The 19814-nt window shown below is 45.0% G+C and overlaps 1 protein-coding gene across 1 annotated transcript in view; it reads left to right on the top strand.

The window, feature by feature from the left end:
• Positions 1-19814, top strand: part of CUBN (cubilin) — a 1289359-nt gene that overhangs the window by 215561 nt on the left and 1053984 nt on the right. The window contains exons 17-18 of the mRNA XM_085631507.1: positions 5396-5586; positions 19643-19799. Of these exons, the coding sequence (XP_085487633.1) occupies positions 5396-5586; positions 19643-19799 (348 nt within the window). The remainder of the gene's footprint in view (positions 1-5395; positions 5587-19642; positions 19800-19814) is intronic.

Genomic DNA, 19814 nt, shown 5'->3' with positions numbered 1-19814 from the left:
AGTAAATGCATAGCTCGGATCTGTTGATGGTGTGACAGCTTTAGATGACTGCAGGGGACCAAGCTTTTTTCCAATAGCACCTTTCAAGTTGATGAGTTGCTGATAGATGAATTGCGCCACCCATAAGTCTGGCCATAACACCACATCTTACATACTTTTTCATAGATCACTTTTCCCATGGGATTGGGATCCACACATTGCCGTGTCTCTGTAGAATTGTATTATGTCTTTGGCTGCTCCCTGTGTCTTCGCTATGCTGTTCTCCAGAAGGGTTTTTACTGTTACTCTAAGATAGATAAACAGCTACATTTTTTTATTTTTTTTTGCACAGTGGCCCAGATTTGTGTAGTATCATCTTCTATTTTTGGCAACAGAGCATCACTTTGTTTTTTGATTGATTGTTTTGGGGGATTTTATTTTTGGCATATTATCTTTCCATGATGTCTAGATAGAGCATTTTCAGTTCTTGCTAATTGAGTGGCTCCGGTGGATTTTTGTTTGTCTGTAACCATATCTAATGAATATTTCCAGAATCTTCTTAGTTGCAATTGGGTGAGAATAAAAACCTTCTCATGATTGGGTAGAGATAAAGAGAGGTGAGGGTTGGGCAGAGGTAAAGGGAGGTGGCAGTGACTTTAGGGTTCAGGGGAGGGGAGGGTTCAAGGGAGGATAGGGTGACTTGAGGTCTCAGGAGTGAGTAGAGGTAAAGGGAAGTTTGTGTGACTTGAGGGTTCAGGGTGGGTAGAAGTAAAGGGAGGTGAGTGTGACTGGAGGTATGTGTGACTGGAGGTATCAGGTATGGGTAAAGTTAAAAGCAGGTGAAGGTGACTGGGTGGTTCAGGGTTGGGGAGAAGTAAAGGGAAGAAAGGGGGACTTGAGGGTTCAAAGGTAGGTTGAGGCAAAGGGAGCTGAGTAGGACCATTATTAGAAGGACCATTACAGAAGAGACAAGGGTCAGATGGAAGAACAATGGGGAACTGGCAACCCAGGAGACCAGGAGGACTAATGGGACTAGGATGGGGTAGGAGAACCAGAGGACCAGGAGGGCTAGAGAAATCAATGCCAGTGTGACAAGCACCAGCATACCCAATCCAGGAGGAGCAGACAAAGGACTACAAGAACTAATATGACCAGGACTACATGGACTAGGGGGGCCAGGAGCAGAAGGATAAGGGACAGGAAAACCAGGGGGACTAGATAAACCAGAAGAGCAGGGCCAGGAGGACTGAGGGAGAAGAATTAAGGTGAGGTTGAAAAGGGCCAGGACCAGGAGTCTGTGAAATAGGAGAACCAGGATCCAGAGGATCAGGTACAGAAGTACATGGAAATGGCGGTCAATACTGAGAAGGGCATAGCTAGGAAGTTCTAAGATTAGCATGAATGGGAGAACATGAACTATCACAACAAGGAATGCTAGTCTGATCAGTGGTTGACCATCACAAGTGTTTGCAGAACCATGAACAAGAACATGAAGCAGGAGTACTTGGGTAGGAGAAAGACCTGATTGAGGAGGACTATGAAGATCAGGTTTAGAAGCACAATTGCCAAAAGAACCAGGAGGCCAGGATAAGGAGGACACAAATTAGGGGAGCTTGGAGCAAGGGCAGTAAAGGGACTAGAGCAGGGAGGACTAGGTGGACTAAAAGGATTATGACCAAGAGGATTGGAAAAAGGGCTAAGAAGGCCATGAAGATCCAAGGGACCTTGTCCTGGAGTAGCATGTGGAGCAGATCCATCATCTCAGGTAGTAGGATTAAGGTGAGGAGGACCCGATGTAAGAAGGCCAACCAAAGTCAGGAAGACCAAGGGTACTGGATAAGGGGGGCCAGGAGGACCAGAATCAAAATGACCAGGCTGAGGAGGATCTAAGCAAGGAGAACCATGATCAAGATGGCCAGAGCCAATGTGTGCAGTACCAGGAGGACCAAGAAGAAATGAAACTGAGCCAGGATGACTAGAACAGCGCACAATATTTGGGCAAGGACTAAGAGGGCCAGGGCACAAGAGGCCAGATGGACCAAGAACACCAGCAGGAAGGAGCCCTGTAGTATCAGGACTAGGAGGTACAAGATGAGGAGAACAAGGAGAAGGTGACCGTGGCCAAGAGGGCCAGAAAGGAACAGGGCCAGGATTGGCCAATAATGGGGAACTAAGAAGGGGTGGGATGGCCAAAGTCAGGTTTTATGTTGACCAACACAACAGTACAAGAAAAGGAAGGACCAGGATGTCCATAGAAACGAGACCAGGAGTACGATGGCTTGGAGGACCAGTTCCAGGAGAGCTAGGTCCAGGAGATTCCAAATTATATGGGCCAGGACCAAGATGATCAGGTCCAATAGGCGTGGAATCATGAGAAGGACAAGGACTATGAACAACAATACTAAGAGGACCATGGTCAGGAGGACCAGGGAGAGAGATCAAGGACCTATGCAACTACAGCCAGAAGTATCTGCTCTAGAAAGAGAAGGAAATAGAGGCCCAGGAGCACCACGGGGACAAGGAAGATAAGAACAAAGAAGACTGGGAGTCAGGACCAGGAGTACCAGGAGGAGGAGATGGAGATAAGGACAAGGGACATCAAGACCAGGATGACCACAGCCAGGAGGTCCAAAAAGTAGCACTACAAACATGATGGCTGGGAGAAAGAGGAACAGCATGGCCAGGAGCAGTAGGACCAGAAGAAAGGAGACTGTAGCCAGTTGGTGTACAACCATGAGGACAAGAAGCAGGAGGGTCAGATCCTGAAGGACTAGGAAGATCAGGAGCATAACGATTATGGCCAGCAGGAACAAGGGACAAGAATAAGTAAGGAAGATGAGGGGGTAGTACCAAACGACCAGAGCCATGAAAATCAGAACCAGAGCAATCAGGACTAGAAGGATCAGGACCATATGAAGTGGGAACAGGCCTATAAGTGCCAGTTGGACCAGGATGTCAGGATACAGTGCCCAAATTTCCAAGTGGAGAAGAAAGACTAGAACTAAGAGGTAGCAGGGCCAGGGTGAGCAAGATCAGGAGGATCAGGACACCCGGGGCCAGGACAATTAAGGTGACTGCACCCTGATGGCCAGAAGGACCAGGGCCACAACGATCAGGCTCAAAAGGACCCAAACAAAGAGAACCAAAACAAAGTGGGTTGGGACCACTGGGTGTAGTGTCAGAAGGACAATGAGGACAAGGCACAGGGCTTGGATGATCCAACCAAGAAGACAAGAGCCTAGAGGGCCAGGATTAACAGAACCAGGAAACTGGAGGCCACATAGAGCTAGGGGACCACCAGGAGCTGATGAACAACGAACTGGATGAACAGGGTGAGGGGGATCAGATGGACCAGGTCAAGGGGATGATGGTCAAGAGAAAGGAACAGGATGAGCTAGGAGAAGAGGGCATGGAAGGACAAGGATGGCTAGTAGAAGCAGGGCTAAGAGGACTAGTCATACAAAGATCCGAACAGTGGAGACCAGAAGCAAGAGAATCAATTCAGTGGGCATAAAACCAGGAAAAGAACAAGGACTGTGAAGGCCAATAATAGGAAGGCTTGTGCTAGGCAGACCAGACACAGCGTAAGAAGATTAAGAGAACAAGACCTGGGGGATTAGGAGTAGATAGGCAGGCAACCCAAGCCAAAAGGATACGGGCTAAGAGGACCAGGGAAGTGCGGAACATTGGGGACACAATCAAGCGGACCAGGAAGTTCAAGTCACAGAGGCCCAGGAGGACCAAGACCTGGCATAACAGGACAAGGGAGATCAGGGTGAAGAGGAAAAGAAGGTCTGGGATGACAGGAGTCAGGATGACCAAGCTGGGTGGCTAGGAACAGGTTGACCTGAACAAGGAGGATCGGAACTGAGAGGGCGAGTTGGTGCAGAATCAGGATGGCAGGGAACCAACATGAGGACCATGACCAGATGGAGGATGGCCAAGAGAACTAGTTAGATCAGGAGCAGGTGGACCAGAACCATTAGTAACAGGAACCAGATGGAAGAGGATTAGGTGGACTGTAAGGATCAGGATAAGCAGGACCAGGAATAGGTCTATGAGGACTTGGGGCAAAGCCAAAGGGATCAGGACCTTGAGTACCAGGTGGAACCGGAGGAACAGGACGACCAGGGTAATTTGGATCAGGGCAACAAGAGCCACGAAGACCAATGGGACCAGACAAGGATTAAGATGACCAGGCCCAGCCCAGAAGGACCTAACAAGGAGAAAAAAGACCAGTGGGCGCAGTACGAAGAGGACAGTGATAATAGTCAGGTGGATCATGCTGACCCAAACCAGGAGGACTAGAATCACCAGACCTAGGAGGGTTAGAAAGGCCCAATACAAGGAAGGACCAAGGGTCAGAAATCCAGTACCGATGTGATCAGAGCTAGGCAATACTTAACCCAGAGGAGGCCCAGGAGGAATAAAATAATCCAGAAAGGGAGGACCTTGAACAGGATTAGGAGGAGTACCCGTACCAGAAGTCACATAAGGACCAGAAAGAGAAGGAAGAAGACTGGAAGCATGAGGACATCTATTTTGATTCTAGGCCACATGTATTAAGATATCCATTTTTGCAAATTGTTCTTATTCATGCTTCTTGTGCTGTCAACCCCTAGAAACTGCCACCTTTTTCAGCATACTTATAGGATTGTTGGTAAATATTTTCTGAAAAATCAGAGAATGCAAAGTTAATCAAAACCAGGACTGTTACACTCTGTGCTCAGAGTGATAGCAGTCACAGTGCTTGGAGGGTGAACTATAGGGCAGAGTGACTGAAACTTGGCATAAGGGTCTATTGGCGGATTTTGTGACATCAAGCCATTAATCTCATGGTGGAATTGGAGTTTGTTCTGGTAAAAATCCTATTGCAGGAGCACCAGCACAGCGTGAACAGACAGATCGCGAGCTGCTCATGTCTGCGGCATATGTTTGTGCTTTTTGTAGTGTGTAGCATCTCCTCGCGTTTCAAATTGACACAGGGATGCATTTTCTGCTGAAATTTAAATGAAAAATTCCACATTGGCTTTCTATTTAATTTAGTGTAATTTCACAGAAATGTCACAGATTTTACACATCCTTTGTTTGAATCTACCATTCGAATCTATAATCATGAGATCAAAGATCCCTGTAGTGTCACTGAGCATAAGATCAGCCTAAGATCTGACAATATGTAATGTGATTGAAAGCAAGATAAGTAAAGAGGAAGTATAGCACAAATGTAAAATTCCATTTTCAGAAGGTATTATTCATGTTTTTTTAATGCATTGATTATTGGGGTAAAACTGAAAGATCATCCAATGATATGTTGTTGGCATTTGTGCAGCGCAAGCGGTGAATTGTCATACCTGTTGCTTAAGTACACAAATCCAACACGATCTTCTAATATCCGTGTTTGTCTTCTTTCATCCAGCGGACCCTGGATGTGGCGGGAATTACACGGACAGCGAAGGCGTGATCACCTCCCCCTTCTGGCCTCATTCGTACGCCAACAGCAGGCAATGCGTTTACACTCTCTGGCAGTCTCCCAATGAGAGGATTAATCTGACATTCACGGACCTTGAGCTCGAGAGCCAGAGTGGCTGCTCTTTGAATTATATTGAGGTGATTTACTGTACATTGCGTGTGTGTGATCGCTTAATTTATGCACAATTGTGTACTCTTTTTTTTAAATTGTGCATTGTAGGCTGAGACAAATAGCTTTCGCATTGAATCTGACTAAAAGTTCAGAGTTCTCAAGTTTCACAGGCCTATGAGTGAGTATCTTGTCCAGACCAGTATTTTTTTTACATTCTGGGACTTGTAGTCCTGTTTATCCCACATTCTGGGACTTGTAGTCCTGCTTATCCCATTTTACAACTCTATTTGATTCACTTTTCACTCATGATCCTGGTGAAATAGAGACCTCTTGAAGTTGCTGCATTTATTTTATCTAGTTATCTAATTAATACTAATTTTAAGTACCATTCCCACAATAGCAGAAAACAGACATTTTGAGATTCCTTGCTGTACACAGGATATTTATTCTTTTACGCACATTATATGTTTTAGACACTTCTGAGACAACTGTGCAGGTGTGGGTGTGTAAAAGATGTCCGAGACACAGTCATTACACAACAACTTGGCTTTCACCCCCAGGATTGTAGCGCTAAAGATCACTCACTCTAGCTGTGTGCAGTCTGCCTGTCAGTTTTACTTCAGTGTCTGCTCTGACTGACACTTGTAGGAGGAAGCTGGACTCATGGAAACCATTGTAATTATTAACGATTCGGCAGTGGGTGCAAGTGAATGCAAGTGATTATTGTTGGAAGCTGGCTCTGTATACAGTATACCAAAGTAAGGTATAGTGTGCACAGAGTCCAGTGGAACCCTGAAGGTAGGCAGAGGTAAAAGTAGATAATTCCTTACTCTCTATTTGTGGTAGTGTGGGAGGGCAGTAAGGCTTTATCAGAGGGTAGTGCTAAGCATTTATTGTACATAATCAGGCAAAAAATGATGTCACACACTCAAAGACTGAACTCAGACTAATTTGATTGTATAAAAATATTATTTAGTTATATTTATTTTCTTGAACCAAGCCAGGCCTGGTACAGGTAAGTATAAGAATGCTTTGCCATCATATGCAGTTTAAATACAGTTTAAATGCAGTGAATTAATTGCAGTATAATTTCTTTGCATTTGCAGATAGTCAGAATTAGCTATTATTTTTATTACGTGCCAGTTATCTATAGATGCAAGGCTGGTGCACTTCCTGAGGAAAGGAAAAATTATACAATGCATTTTTCAAACTTATTACAGGTTTACAGTATTACGCATGAGCCACATTTAGTCCTAGGGAAGCGGGACGGAGTTTTCGGGCCCGTGGGTAAGATTAAGTCAAATGGGCACTTGAGTCACACCGTCTGCGGCACAGAGGCTGCCGGGTGTGGATTGCAGGGACCACGTGTTAGCCAACGAGCTACACATGGTTGTGGGCTTGGGGGCTGAGGCAGGCAGGCCACCAGGTTGGGAAACAAAAATCTCCTGGCGTTGAAGTCAGCACTGTAGGGCCCAATGGCCAACAAAACCTACACCATCAGAGGTGCAGAGGCGGCCGCGTGTAGGATACGGCTTTGACTGAGGCTGCAGAGTCAGTCGGAGATCCCTTGGAGTCGGTCAGCAGCTGATGAGGTGAATGGGGGCTTTGGAGTCATTGTCCTGTGACCACAGGCTTTCGGTGACTGAGTCGGTCAGATGGTCACAGTTGACCTCTGTAGACAGATTTGGTTACAGAGTCTGTCTGGGTGTCGCCTTCGGTTGCTGTTGAGAGGATCCTCCAGTTGTTGACTGTAGGTTTGGCTTGGGAGCTTGTTAAGGTTCAGGGGTCAATAGGAACCAGACTAGGATCACTGGGGGAACCTCTTTAGGTGATTGGGTCACTCAGGCTCTGAACTCCGGGAGCAGATTGTTGATGACTCACGGACTCGGGCGGTGTCAGAGTCGGTTACTTTTGAGCAAGTCTGGTGCACACGGGAAAAAAAGCCCTTTTTGAGTCACAAGGGCAGGTTCTCCAGGTTTTCGAGGACTGCTGGCTGCAGGACACATCGAGGTTCTGTTGGAGGCTTCTGAGGTTGGGACAGGTTGGTAGGACGGGGGCCAAGTCAGTTAGTGTCCTCCTCTTCTTTTCTGTGCATGGCTGTTCGTTCCTTCTTCTTGTAACTTCTTCTTTTCGGCTCCGATCTGGAAGGCAAGGTTCAGGGTTGCCCCTAAATACTAAATTTAGGGATGTTACAGGTAGGTACAGGTCAGGACCAATGGGTCCCTTTCTTGGGGTGGGTACACCCCCTATTATGCCAACCTCCAGTGGGAGGGGCATGCACCTCACTCGGGTCGGCTGGGTCCCCCATCTGCAAGATTGCTGGGACTGAGAGTTGGGCTTCACCGCCCCTCCCCCACTTGAGGGGTGGGGTTGGCAAAGGTGGGCATACCCCTCTTCCTGTCTTGGATTTCCCACCGATTCTCCTGCTCAAAAGTGGGGGTCAGAACTGGTAGGGGCCAGTTGCTGGGAGTAGCACATGGCTGGGGTAGCTCACAAAGGCCGCAGACCTCTGAAGCTTCCCCTTCATGGACCCTGCCCATCTTGGGGGAGGAGGCTTTACACCTCGCCTTAGGATGTGCTTTGTTTCAGGACCCCGATGTGCTTTGTTTCAGGCAGGCTCTCAACCCAGAAGTCCAGAAACATTTCTGGTGATGGCAGCTGGCGAGCAGCCACTCAGACAGAACTCTAGATTTAGGTCGTTTTTCAGGGCATCTGAGTGCATTTTTCATTAAATCCCACATTGGCATCAGTGTGGGTTTAATGTGCTGAGAAGTTTGATACCAAACCTCCCAGTTGTCAGTAAAGCCATTATGGTGCTGTGGAGATTGTAATGACAAACTCCCAGACCATATACTCTTTATGGCATTACTGCACTTACAATGTCTAAGAATTGACTTATACACTGTAGGGGTACAGGGCTCATGCACCTGCACCCTCACCACTGGCATAGCGCACCCAGCTAGAGGGATACCCTACCTATGCCAGGGCATTGGATTATAGGTATGGCACACAGGGAGGTGTTTCTTGTCGACTCTTCACTTTGTTCTGCACCAAAACACGCAGGCTGCAATGGCAGTGTGTGTATGTGTGTGTGTGTGTAAAGGTACAGGGCCTCTTAGGGTGGCACAATAAGTGCTGCCCTTAGAGGTCTTCCATGGTCACAGTGCCCTTGGTACCCATGGTACCTTTTACAAGGGAGTTTCATGTGGCCAGAGAGTGGTCAATTGGCTTTTGCCACAGTACAGTTTGTGGAAAGAACATAGGCCCTGGGGACCTGGTTGACAGGAACCCAGGGCACATTTAATCAAAGTACATCAACATTAGGCAAAAAGTGGGGGCAACCATGCAAAAAGAGGGCACTTCCCTACAATTATTAAAACTGAAAAATACTGGAAACATTCATCAAATGACTTCCTGCTCCCCTTTATGAGACATGCTCATCTGAGGTTATTAATACTATTTTTCTTTTTGCAAACTGCTTGCATCGAACATTTGGTGCAAAACTAGGTATGTGCCTGAACTGCAGACCATTGTGAGTGGTGGTTTACCTTTAGTAATCTGGTGAATTTGGTAGTGCTTCAGAGCTAGTACACCGTGGAACTTTCTGAGAGGGCTAGTATGGTAAAACCCACTTTTTGTGGCCAATCAAAGGGGTGCAATTGCACAATTCACCCTCATGTGCAGAGAGTAGTGAAGAGGAAAGGAAAGACATAGACCTTAAAAAATACAAGCCTGGAGGAATCGTTATCAAAATCTATCTGAAAGAACACATGAGGCATCTCATCAAATGTGCTGAACCCACCTAATCCCCTACCTCTCCAGTACTATTACTTACTGCGCAGGAACCCATACCTAAAACACTAAAGCCAAGCAGAGTGGCAGAGTGTTTTCTTCTGTACCCTAAGTCTTAGAGTACTGTCCCATTGGCGTAGGCCAATTGACTTGATTATAGACCTAGCTATTACAGATCTGGAGACTACATAATTTACTTTGGTGGTTGGAGCCACAGCCTATGTCCCAATATGGCATTTTTGACTAATGACTGTGTGGATCCAATGAAGATCCCTCGCAAACAATATTCTTGACCCCACAACCAGCTCCTTGGGTTATTGCCACCTCAGTGGATGCTCATTAGGCAGTAGCCCAAGTCTACCACCATTATTCAAAACCAAAGGGGATGATGGGCGGAGTGTTGAACATTGCAAGCACTTACCCCCAGTCAACTGATCTGGGTTTAATCCATCATCATTCTTTAGCTCACTCCGCCACCCCAGTTCAGACATGGCAATATGCAAATCAGTCTGACCCTGTGCCTCATGGGAACAGTCCAGCCCGAACTGCCAAGCCATGTCTTCCTACTGTTTTTCAGCAGTGTAAGGAAAAATAAAATTATAATAACTCAAAGTTATTATCATTTTATTTTTTCATGTTGCTGTGCTCACAGAGCAGGGGAGGAATGGTTTTCACTCCCAAAGTGCGCATGAATGTTTTGCTGCCCGTCTCGGGCCAGCCAAACTTTCATGCGTACTTAGCACATTCTCCACCCAGGCTGCATTTCAGCCAGGGTGGAGAACATATCCAGGCTCTCATTCCCTGGCTGAGCACCGAACCACGGCGCTCAGATCAATCACAATGCTGCATTGCAGTGTTGTGGTTGGCCCAGGGGAGTCTGGGGGCTTTCTGAGTGCTTCCTGTTCCGGCCGGAGGGACGAAGAGGAGAGATGAGACGAGCAGGACGAGGCGAGGAGGTAAGTGAAATTTCATTTTTTATTTACCCCCCTTTCTCACCACCCCCATTCTGTGCCAGCCACCACTGCAAGAGTTACTGGCTCATAACCACAGATTGCCTGAAGGATATATTGAAAAGGGCTCACAACAACAGCAGGGTTACCAAGGACGTGTAGAAAATGACTCACAAATGCTGTGGTGTTTGACTTTTAGTAGGGGATATTTTGGGCTCATCCTGCTTCACCACTGTAATGGGAAAGTGGGTGTGTGCTCGGTGCACTGACCAAGACTGTCCTTAGTATTGGAGGCGCATGCTCTGCTGCAGTGTTGGTGCACATATTCTGTGAACGTTGTCTAGTGTGGAGTGCGACCATGTGGGCGCATTATAGGCAAAATGACAAGATGGAAAGCTTTGTCATCATTTTGGGTGGAGGTTGTTTTTGGTTAGCCCTTTGTGAGCTTCAGAAATTCCACATTTGGAAGTCTGTGGCAGGCGCACTAAGCACGACTGCCAAATGAACAGTTCTCCTTAAGGATTGTAGGAACTGTGCACGTGACTATGTAAGTGCAGCATAAACTAATGACTTTTCAATTAACTTTGACATTTAGTACTAGTGTTTAGAAGTCAGGAGTCTTACAGAGTTTGTTTTTGTATAGACTCCACCAGTCTACTCGCCCTGTTAGCATTGGGGTGAGCTTCACCATAAAGGGGGTGTGCACTAGCAGGCAGATATCCAAATAATAACATGCTTATTGTGCACGGTTCGACCCCTGCTCATGGATAGCTCTCTCAGAGAACCTTCCCTGGAATGGGACTAATGGAGGATGGAGTGTCAGGCCGCGTGGTCATTCTTTACTGCCTTTTGCATTTCCAAACTACACTGAGTGTATCTGTTCCAGATATGTATGCGCCCTGCCAGCCATACTGCTCAGCCGTTTAAAGGCTCTTCCTGGACGTGTGCGGTGACAAGTTTCAAACCACAATAGACTGAGTCATTCTCCATCATTCGGACGTCGGTGAAGTGAATACTAATACATTGGCTTATCTTGACACCTGTCATTTACAGCGCAGAAAAGGCAGACTTGTTGCAAGAAGCGCTGTATTAGAACACAAGTTATTAGTATTCGATTCTTGCTTTTGTTTTTTATAGCACGAGCAGTCAGAGGTGACCTTCGCTGCATCACTGTACTTTTCTTGGAAGGCTGTCTACTTCCTGAGAAGCATATCTAATTCACTTTCTCACCCAATCCTGCAGCCAAGAGGTCTGACATTATCAACAACTGAACATCCTCTCACTAGCACCAGGAGAAGTATCTGGTTCCTATGGAAACCACGGATATTTCCTGCTGTCCATGGGGAACAATCAGTCTAGGGCCCTGGTTCGCCTCCAAGTGAGAAAACAGATGTCGGAAATGGAGAATTCAATGACATCACATGAGCCAAATCCGTTTCCACAGTTTACGTTTTAATATAAACGTAGAATAGTTATTTTCTTGAAATAGTTCTAGGAAGTTTCCCCAGAGCTGTCTTATATAGTAGCTCTTACCAGCTGCTCTAGTTACGTCATCAAAAACATAGTGATGGACGGAATTCTTTAATTAATCTCAGCCACTCGCAATCGCTCAGGACACAACCCAATCCGTCATGTTTCAACCACCATGCCACCTCAGTTTAGGCCTAGCTATAAACAAATCAGATGTGACCCTGCTTCGATTCAAACAGGTCAGCCTGAACTGCCGGGCCAGGTCTTGTCTGAAACGGAAACGAACTCAGGACCGATTTCGCCATTAATAGGGCTCATCAGCCAGATATTCAGTGGCGTAGCCAGTGGGGGCGGAACCCGTCAACCCCGCGCTCTTACCTGCAACTGTCGCGGTGTGCCGTAGCAGGGATCGACAGCATCCCCCCACTTTTACCCGCGGGCTAAGGGGTGGCAAAGCAGGGATCGCCAGCATCCCCACTCTTACCTGCGGCCCACAGGGTGGCAAAACAAGGACCGCCACAGGCGGCTACACGTTTTGCTACGCAACTGTAGATATTGCTTGGTTCCAGTTGCACTGTGCGCACAGGACCCACATCTACACATACCCGTCACACTTAAGGAATAGAAAAAAAAGGATGGATGCAATGCTTGAATTGATCTGAGCCACCGGTAATCGCTCGGGCCGCATCCCAAGCCACTGTTTGTCACCCACTGAGCCACCTCAGTTTGGACCCAGTCATATGTGAATTGGTCTTGACCCTGCTCCAATGGGAGCAATCGAGCACAAACTGATAGGCCAGGTCTTCCCTGAACCAGAACCCCAACACAAGAAGCCCAGTTTTGGTATCGCCCTTACAAGGCTGATCAGCCAGGTATAGCTTGGTTCCAGTGACACAGAGAGCGAAGGGCCACGTCTTGACATACTCGTTACACTTAGGGCATCAAAAACAAAGTGGATGATGGAATGCTTGAATTAAACGCAGCCACTGGCAATAGTTTGAGGCTGCATCTTTATCCTTCATTTTTCTCCCACCATGCCACCTCAGTTTGGACCTATCCATATACAAATCAGTCTTGACCCCTTCTCCAATGGGAACAATCCAGCCCAAACTGCCAGGCCTGTCCTCCCTGAGCAGGAACACAAGCAAGACAGGACAGGTTTCACCCTTATTAGGGCTCATCAGCCAGGTATAGCTGGGTACCAGTGGCTCAGTGCGCATGCAATCAGCGCTGGGCCTACCTGTCACACATAGGGCATCAAAAGCAATGTAATTGGTGGAATGCTTGTACTAATCTCAGCCAATCTGAGCTAATCTCAGCCAATTGTAATCACTGAGAACCACATCCCAAACCATTGTTTTTCGCCCAACATGCCACCTCAGTGTGGACCCACCATATGCAAATCAGTTTTGAATCTGCTCCAGTGGAAACAGTCCAGCACAAACTGCAGGGTCAGGTCCTACCTGAACCGGAACACAAGCAACCCAGGACCAGTTTTGCCATCAGTAGGGCTCATCAGCCAAGTATTGCTTGGTTCCTGTGGCAGGTGTCGAAGGGACCTATAAAGGTATACTTATGCACTCATATTTTTGTTACTTTAGTTGATTTCCTTAACACTGGAAGTAGTTCTGTGATGGTAGTAACAAAGCAGCTATCCTATTGGAATGAATTAGACACCTTACACCTCTGGGCCCTTCTACCTGCCACAATATTGAAAGCTACACCACTGCATTTACCTTGTGGGGTAATATAGGCATTTATGATTATGTTTTCTGGAATGCCAGTGGGGCTGGGTCCAGGTCAGCCTGTCCAGGAAAATATTCTGTCACTGTGGGTTCTTCGTCCATGAAAACACACACTTCTAATCTCTTCACAGCACTGGTGCCACTGGTGTGCTGTTTAGAGAGATAGACCTGAAGCACTGTCAGGGCATTAATTGGCAAACCCTTAACCTGAATAAGATGGAAAATACGTTGGATGCTAGATTATGACCATTAGAAAATGTATATTCTCTGCAATTGGACTACTTTGCAAGCTCCCCATGGACCATCAAATAAGCAGATTGGGTAAAATAATGTAGATATTGTGTAGACTTTCTTAGTAGGCTTCAACTACTGATACACAAATTAGATAAAGATTTGATTATGGATGTGGCATCTTCCCAGTCGGTGTACCCGCCAATGTCCACAGCTTGGTATCACATGTCTTTATCATCTGTGTGTACCTGAAAACTCAACATTCTAAAGTAGCCTTCACTGCAATACAATCTATTCATTATGTCATAGTTCTACGGAGTTCATCAGGAACCAAAAGGGTTCCGTCATTGTTTACTCGCAAGACAGTACAATGGATAGCTAAAGTTTTCGGACAACTGAAAAGGCTGCTTAAATAAAACTGCAAAAGAGACAAAAATCGGTGCCTGGACAGTTGTTGTTTTTTCTATCAGGAACCCTATTTTACCTACATTGTGGAGACAATGCTTTAGGCCGTAACAATGGCCTGTGAGCTCGGGTGAGCTTTGGTAGAGAGTTAGCCGTTTGATGTCTATTTCAAAATTCTACTGAGTGGGTATGATGCCAGAATACCCTAACCAGAATATCGTCTGACAGAAATACTGTGTCCTGAGTATAATTTACCAATATCTAGTTCCACTGCAATTAACAGTAGATCATCTACACCCAATTGGTAAATTTGTTTCGTAAACGATGTTTCGGACACACTACTTCTGCCATACAATATTTTTGATAATGATGTTCTAAAATACAACCTGGCCAGAAGCAGCAGATCCCACTTAATGGTAGGGGTAAAATGCTGAAAATCTGCCTGTGCAGCTTAGGCTGGACAAAAACGCAATATCATTTAGAAACAAACTAATAAAACGTATTTTTAAGCCAGTTAGGCACCTGTCCTTATTAGGACAAACCCCTGGCCACCATGCCATCATTTTGAAAAATGCAAGTACTAACCTAATCTAAGCAAAGCCTGAGATAAATGAAAGAGGGCTGCACCGATTCCTGCCATTGGTGATACAGAGAGTGTGGGCTCATTCTACTCCAGTAGCTCACATCTTGAAAGGTTTTATGTTATGGTTTTAAGTAACCAGCAATAAAATACTCATTCATTCATTCATTCACATCTTGAAAGTACTGCAGATGAACCGTGAGAAGTGCTTGTCCTGTTGGGAGCCGCCATTAACACTCTTGTGCTTTGTAAACTTTCTTTTGCCACATAATTGTGCGTGTGAATGAATGTGTATACACTTGCAGGGCGAATAAAATTCGTTCTGCTTACAAATACGTTTAAAACAGTGTAAATATAAACAGGTGAGCATAGCCAGGTATTGCAGGGAGTCTACTTCATGGGTTGACGGAAAGGGGCAACAAAGTCATACTAAACAGGAAGGGCAGAGCAGAGGAATTCATAGGGGTCATTCCAGTACAGCAGTGAACTGATCTGTTGAGGAGTACAAGAGGGTGAGGGATTTGGTCTTTGGCCTAGTAAGCAGTTCATAGCACGTGGTGTGGACTTGGAAGGAATGGAGGCGGGAGCATGAGTGGGCATCGAAGCAGAAGATGGTGCTTGCATCAGGGAGTGGGACAGCAAATTGAGCGACAAAATGGTGCCAGCTGGACTGTGTAGAGCAAGGAATCGAGCCACCTGTGTGCTGTCCATACAAGGTAGCAGGGCAACGAGTCAGGCTTCAAGTCATTGATTACAAAAAGCATTTACAATGCAATAGTTCTCGCAATTGCGAGATTTTGAGCTAATGGCATTGTAAATGGCAATGCCTTACAATATTAAAAGGCATTGTCATTTACAATACCAATAGGTCAAAGTCAGGCAAAAGCTAGACCTATTGTATTGCAGAGTGTGATGTCCGAGAAGCGGGCCCGGCGCTCACCCTTAAAGTAAAAAAAAAAAAGTGAAACTGAGCACAGTTTCCCTGAAGCAGGCGCCGCGATCTGCATTCAAGTTTATAAAAAAAAACCATAAAAGCTGAAAGAAGGCGCGGTGTCCCTGAAGCGAGTGCCGCGTTCATCTTGGAAGTAATTTTTTAAAAAGCATTGTCATTGTACCATGAGTGTTGTGGAGGTAGGGGGCGGCAACTTTTGAAGTTAGAGTGGCACAGTGCTCCATACGAAAAGCAGACACCATTGTCCTGTGTGGGTGCACTGCAAATACAAGAAGCAGCCGCTATTGTCCCCATTAGTCAATAAACAAAATAGTGCTCACCGACTTATAATGCAGACCATGTAACAAGCCAAGTAAAAGGTCCTGTTGTTATGGGTGGTAACAAATACAGACAAGGCTGTACCAAGGAGGGACTAACAAGCCTATTTATGAATTAGAAGCCAGCATTTACGAAGGACAATGACACAAGAAAATCACAAATATGGGCGTAGAGTGGGCAGGGCTTCAAGTGCATACTCCAGTACAGCATGCCTCGCAGAACAGCACATGCACGCTGTCTCTAGATTCGACCTAAAAAGGGGGCTGGAAGAAAAGCCAGTAAGGCAAGTTATTTTTCACAGGCATGTTTTTGAGAAACATTTTTATTTACAGTCTTTTCACCTTTTTCCACAGATGTATGAGCTTGAGCAGTGTGTGTGAATATAAGTTATGAATTTCTTTAATAGCATCTGTGAACGGAAGGCTTTCTGAGAATAGGAAGAAACGTTGAGCTGGACTGAGGAAGTCAACAAAAAAGGACCTTGTATATAACAATCCAGCGTCATCCTGTATTAATATTATTCCCTTGGCTGAGACCAAAATACATTTTCTGCAGTGGTATTTTCGCATCGCATGATTTCAGACCTTCACATTGTTTCATGGTTTGTTTCCTGTTCAACCAGTCTTTTCGGGACTCTGAATTGTGTTCCTTCCTAAGGATGTTCCTCTCAAAGAACATCACTTCATCACTGACTAACTCTTAGTTTTCCACAAGTGATACTTTAGCAAGAATGTGTAATTTGTGCAGTTTGAGTTTGGTATCTTTCATAGGTTCTCCTTAAATTTTCATGGGCTCGATGTATCGTAGGTTTTTACCCATTCTGGGTCTATGGAGAAATGTGTTGATACATAAGGACCCAACTTCTTAGTGGCATTCGATGTCCTCTTTAGAAGCTGTTGACAGTTTTTGAATTGATGAAAGTTGCTGTTGGCCACTGTCGTGCGGCCACCATCAGTGTCAATGATTCTCAGAGGGTGGACTGGTTCACAGATCTACAGACACTTCTGTCAGTGAGCTGAAATGTATATGAGTGCATGTATATAATGCTCGATGTGTGCCTGTGTTTGCAGGTGGAGGGCACCTGCACTCATTTATGGGGACCAGAAGTGGAGATAAGGGTAAAAGTAGAAGGAAGAGAAGGATAGGAAAATGGTGACAAAGGGAGAAAGCAGGGATGAAAAAGAACCTGCAAGAATGAGTCATGAAGTGTAGGTTGGTTGAAGACAAAGGCATGCGATGAAATCAACAATAGGAAGCATTAGTATTCAGCAACCCCTGCATCAGTCTCCTTAGATAATATACAGGCTCTTTGTTATCTTTAAAAAAAAAACACTTATGAATATGGTGCTCCATCAGCTTCAGCCCCATATACCTCTGATTGTGCCTTAATGCTCCTGAGCAGGGTCGGACTGGGAACCAAAACCGGCCCTGGCAAAGTGCTCGGCAGCCCCCCCTGGGGGGTTGGGGGTGCCGCCCAGCTCTTTGCCAGGGCCGGTTTTTGGCCGATTTTGTTACAGGGCCGATTTTGCAGCTATTCTGCAAAAACGGCCCTGTAACAAAAACGGCCTCAAGAGGACGAAAACCAGCCCCCACCCGTGCTGCCCACCGGGAGATTGACCGGGGCCCGCTACGGCCAGTCCGGCCCTGCTCCTGAGTGACAGGCCTCTGGTGTGAGTTCTTGCCCCTTTTCATTCACATTCTTATCAGTGGAGGCTCCTCCGCAATGGCTGAGGAGCGTCGCCCTACTGGCTCAGCCAGCAGCTGAACAATGTAACGGAGATCAATTTGGGCCAAAAATGAAACTAAATTCATCCAAACCGTCGTTAAGGACTGTCTCCTTCTGGGTAAAAGCCTACGTATTCCCTGGTTAAAATATATATTTGATTTATATAGTGAATTATTCAAGCTTCCGATCCATGATGATCCAGGACAGGTGATACATTTCTCTAAACAGGAGATAAGGGATACATTTTTTGGCCACAAAAAAGAGCTCCGCATGAGGAAAGTATGGAAGCAAACTACCTTTATATTCTATCAAACAATTGATATTAGAATAGGGTTCCAAGATTATTTGTCTACAATCATGAGGTATTCACACCGTTTTGTTCTGATTAGACTTCGGTTAGGAATAGTACACCACCTAGTTTCTTTCCCTATTACAAGAATGCATCCAAACACCCTGTGCCCTTGTGACAAACATTCAAAACAGAGCACTATGCACTTCATACTCTTTTGTAATTTTTATTTATATTTTAGGCATTTTTACTTGAAACCACTTTTTAAAAAACACAGTGTGAGAACAACCAATGCCGCAATGAAATTACTTGTTACTCTTGATGATCCAAGAATACGTTTTTATGTTGTGTCATATATACAAAAAGCAATTGATGTAAGACAAGGAATTGTGCTTGTCAACTGAACTGTATGGTATTTATAGGATTGATTTATGTATGGGGACATTGTTTTTCAGAATTGCTTTAAAAAGTTTTGTATGCTTTTATGGATGTTGTATAAACCGAATAAGGCTTGTTGAGCTGAACTGAATTGACATTCTGCATAAGAATGGATGAAGTAATATTTATGTAAGATGATATTTCTCTGGCATGGTTTTTGTATTTATTTGTGGTGAATCCAGCTTAGTCACATTTTGAATTCGAGTTTTAGATTTTACAAATGAAAAATAATATTAATGATAAAATAACAGTTTAGAATGGGCCTACTATTGTATCATGATGAGTTGCCTATATGAGTTGTCTATCAGATACAGAGTACTGCATTCTTTGATTAAGGTTTCAGCATCATCTAACACGATAAGTGAATTTAAGGTGCTGTGTAAGTTATGTGTATATAAGCAGATTTCAGACATGCGGCATACATGAAGGTAAGGTTATGGATGAGGGAATATGGATGCCTGGAGATGAGTTACTGGGGAGATGGTTAAGGTAACAACATGATAGCATGACATGTACAGTTCAGCCGAATGGATGAAGTTGGTGGAAGAAGAAATGTGCAGGTTGGTTGAGGGAGGTGAGAGTAAGATGAAAGCAATTATTCTCATGATTATTTTGTTTCATACGAGTACCCTTGAAGTTGCTTTGTTTTGTTGCTGGGTACAATAGGCCATATTTTAGCCGAAAACGCTTCAACACCTTGTCAAATAAGCACTATATAAATACAATCCCAATTACAAAAGCTTCCATGAAGAACTAGTTTTTTGGGACATTAAAGTTGGTTTGATTAGGATGGGAAAACAAAATAAAGTTAAATTGCAGGTTAAGTACCTTATGAAGGAGTTTGGACATCTGTCTTTTTCTCACATTCGAGAGAAATATGATTTGACAAATGGGTTCTTAAAAATTAAGGATTGGTGTGAATGAGGAATGAGAGGAGCCGGAAAAGTACATCTTAACCATTTTGACAAACCAGATGTTTCTCTAAATATACGTACATAACATATTGGCCATTTCAAACCATTAGCAGAGTTACTCACTATGCCTGGGTAATTTTTTCTCACAGTCATATAAAAAGTGATTTTGTTTTTATCTCATGGTGAAATTACCTTGAGAAAAGCAAATGTTCCAGCCCTGTTATCCCAACTCATCTGATTCCATTCTGATTCATTGTGGGTTTTGTTATTAGGTTCGAGATGGTGCAAGTGAGACAAGTTCACTGTTCGGGAAATACTGCAACAGTACAATTCCTGCCTCTATCACTTCAAGCTCCAACACTCTATGGGTCAGATTTAAGTCTGATACTTCTGCAACAACAGCCAAATTCAGGGCAATCTACCAAATTGGTAAGCAACATCATC

The sequence above is a fragment of the Triturus cristatus genome, chromosome 10 (genome assembly GCF_964204655.1).
Source record: "Triturus cristatus chromosome 10, aTriCri1.1, whole genome shotgun sequence".
NCBI lineage: Eukaryota > Metazoa > Chordata > Amphibia > Caudata > Salamandridae > Triturus > Triturus cristatus.
The sequence above is the reverse complement of the archived record's forward strand: the minus strand, read 5'-3'. Positions and strand labels throughout refer to the sequence as shown.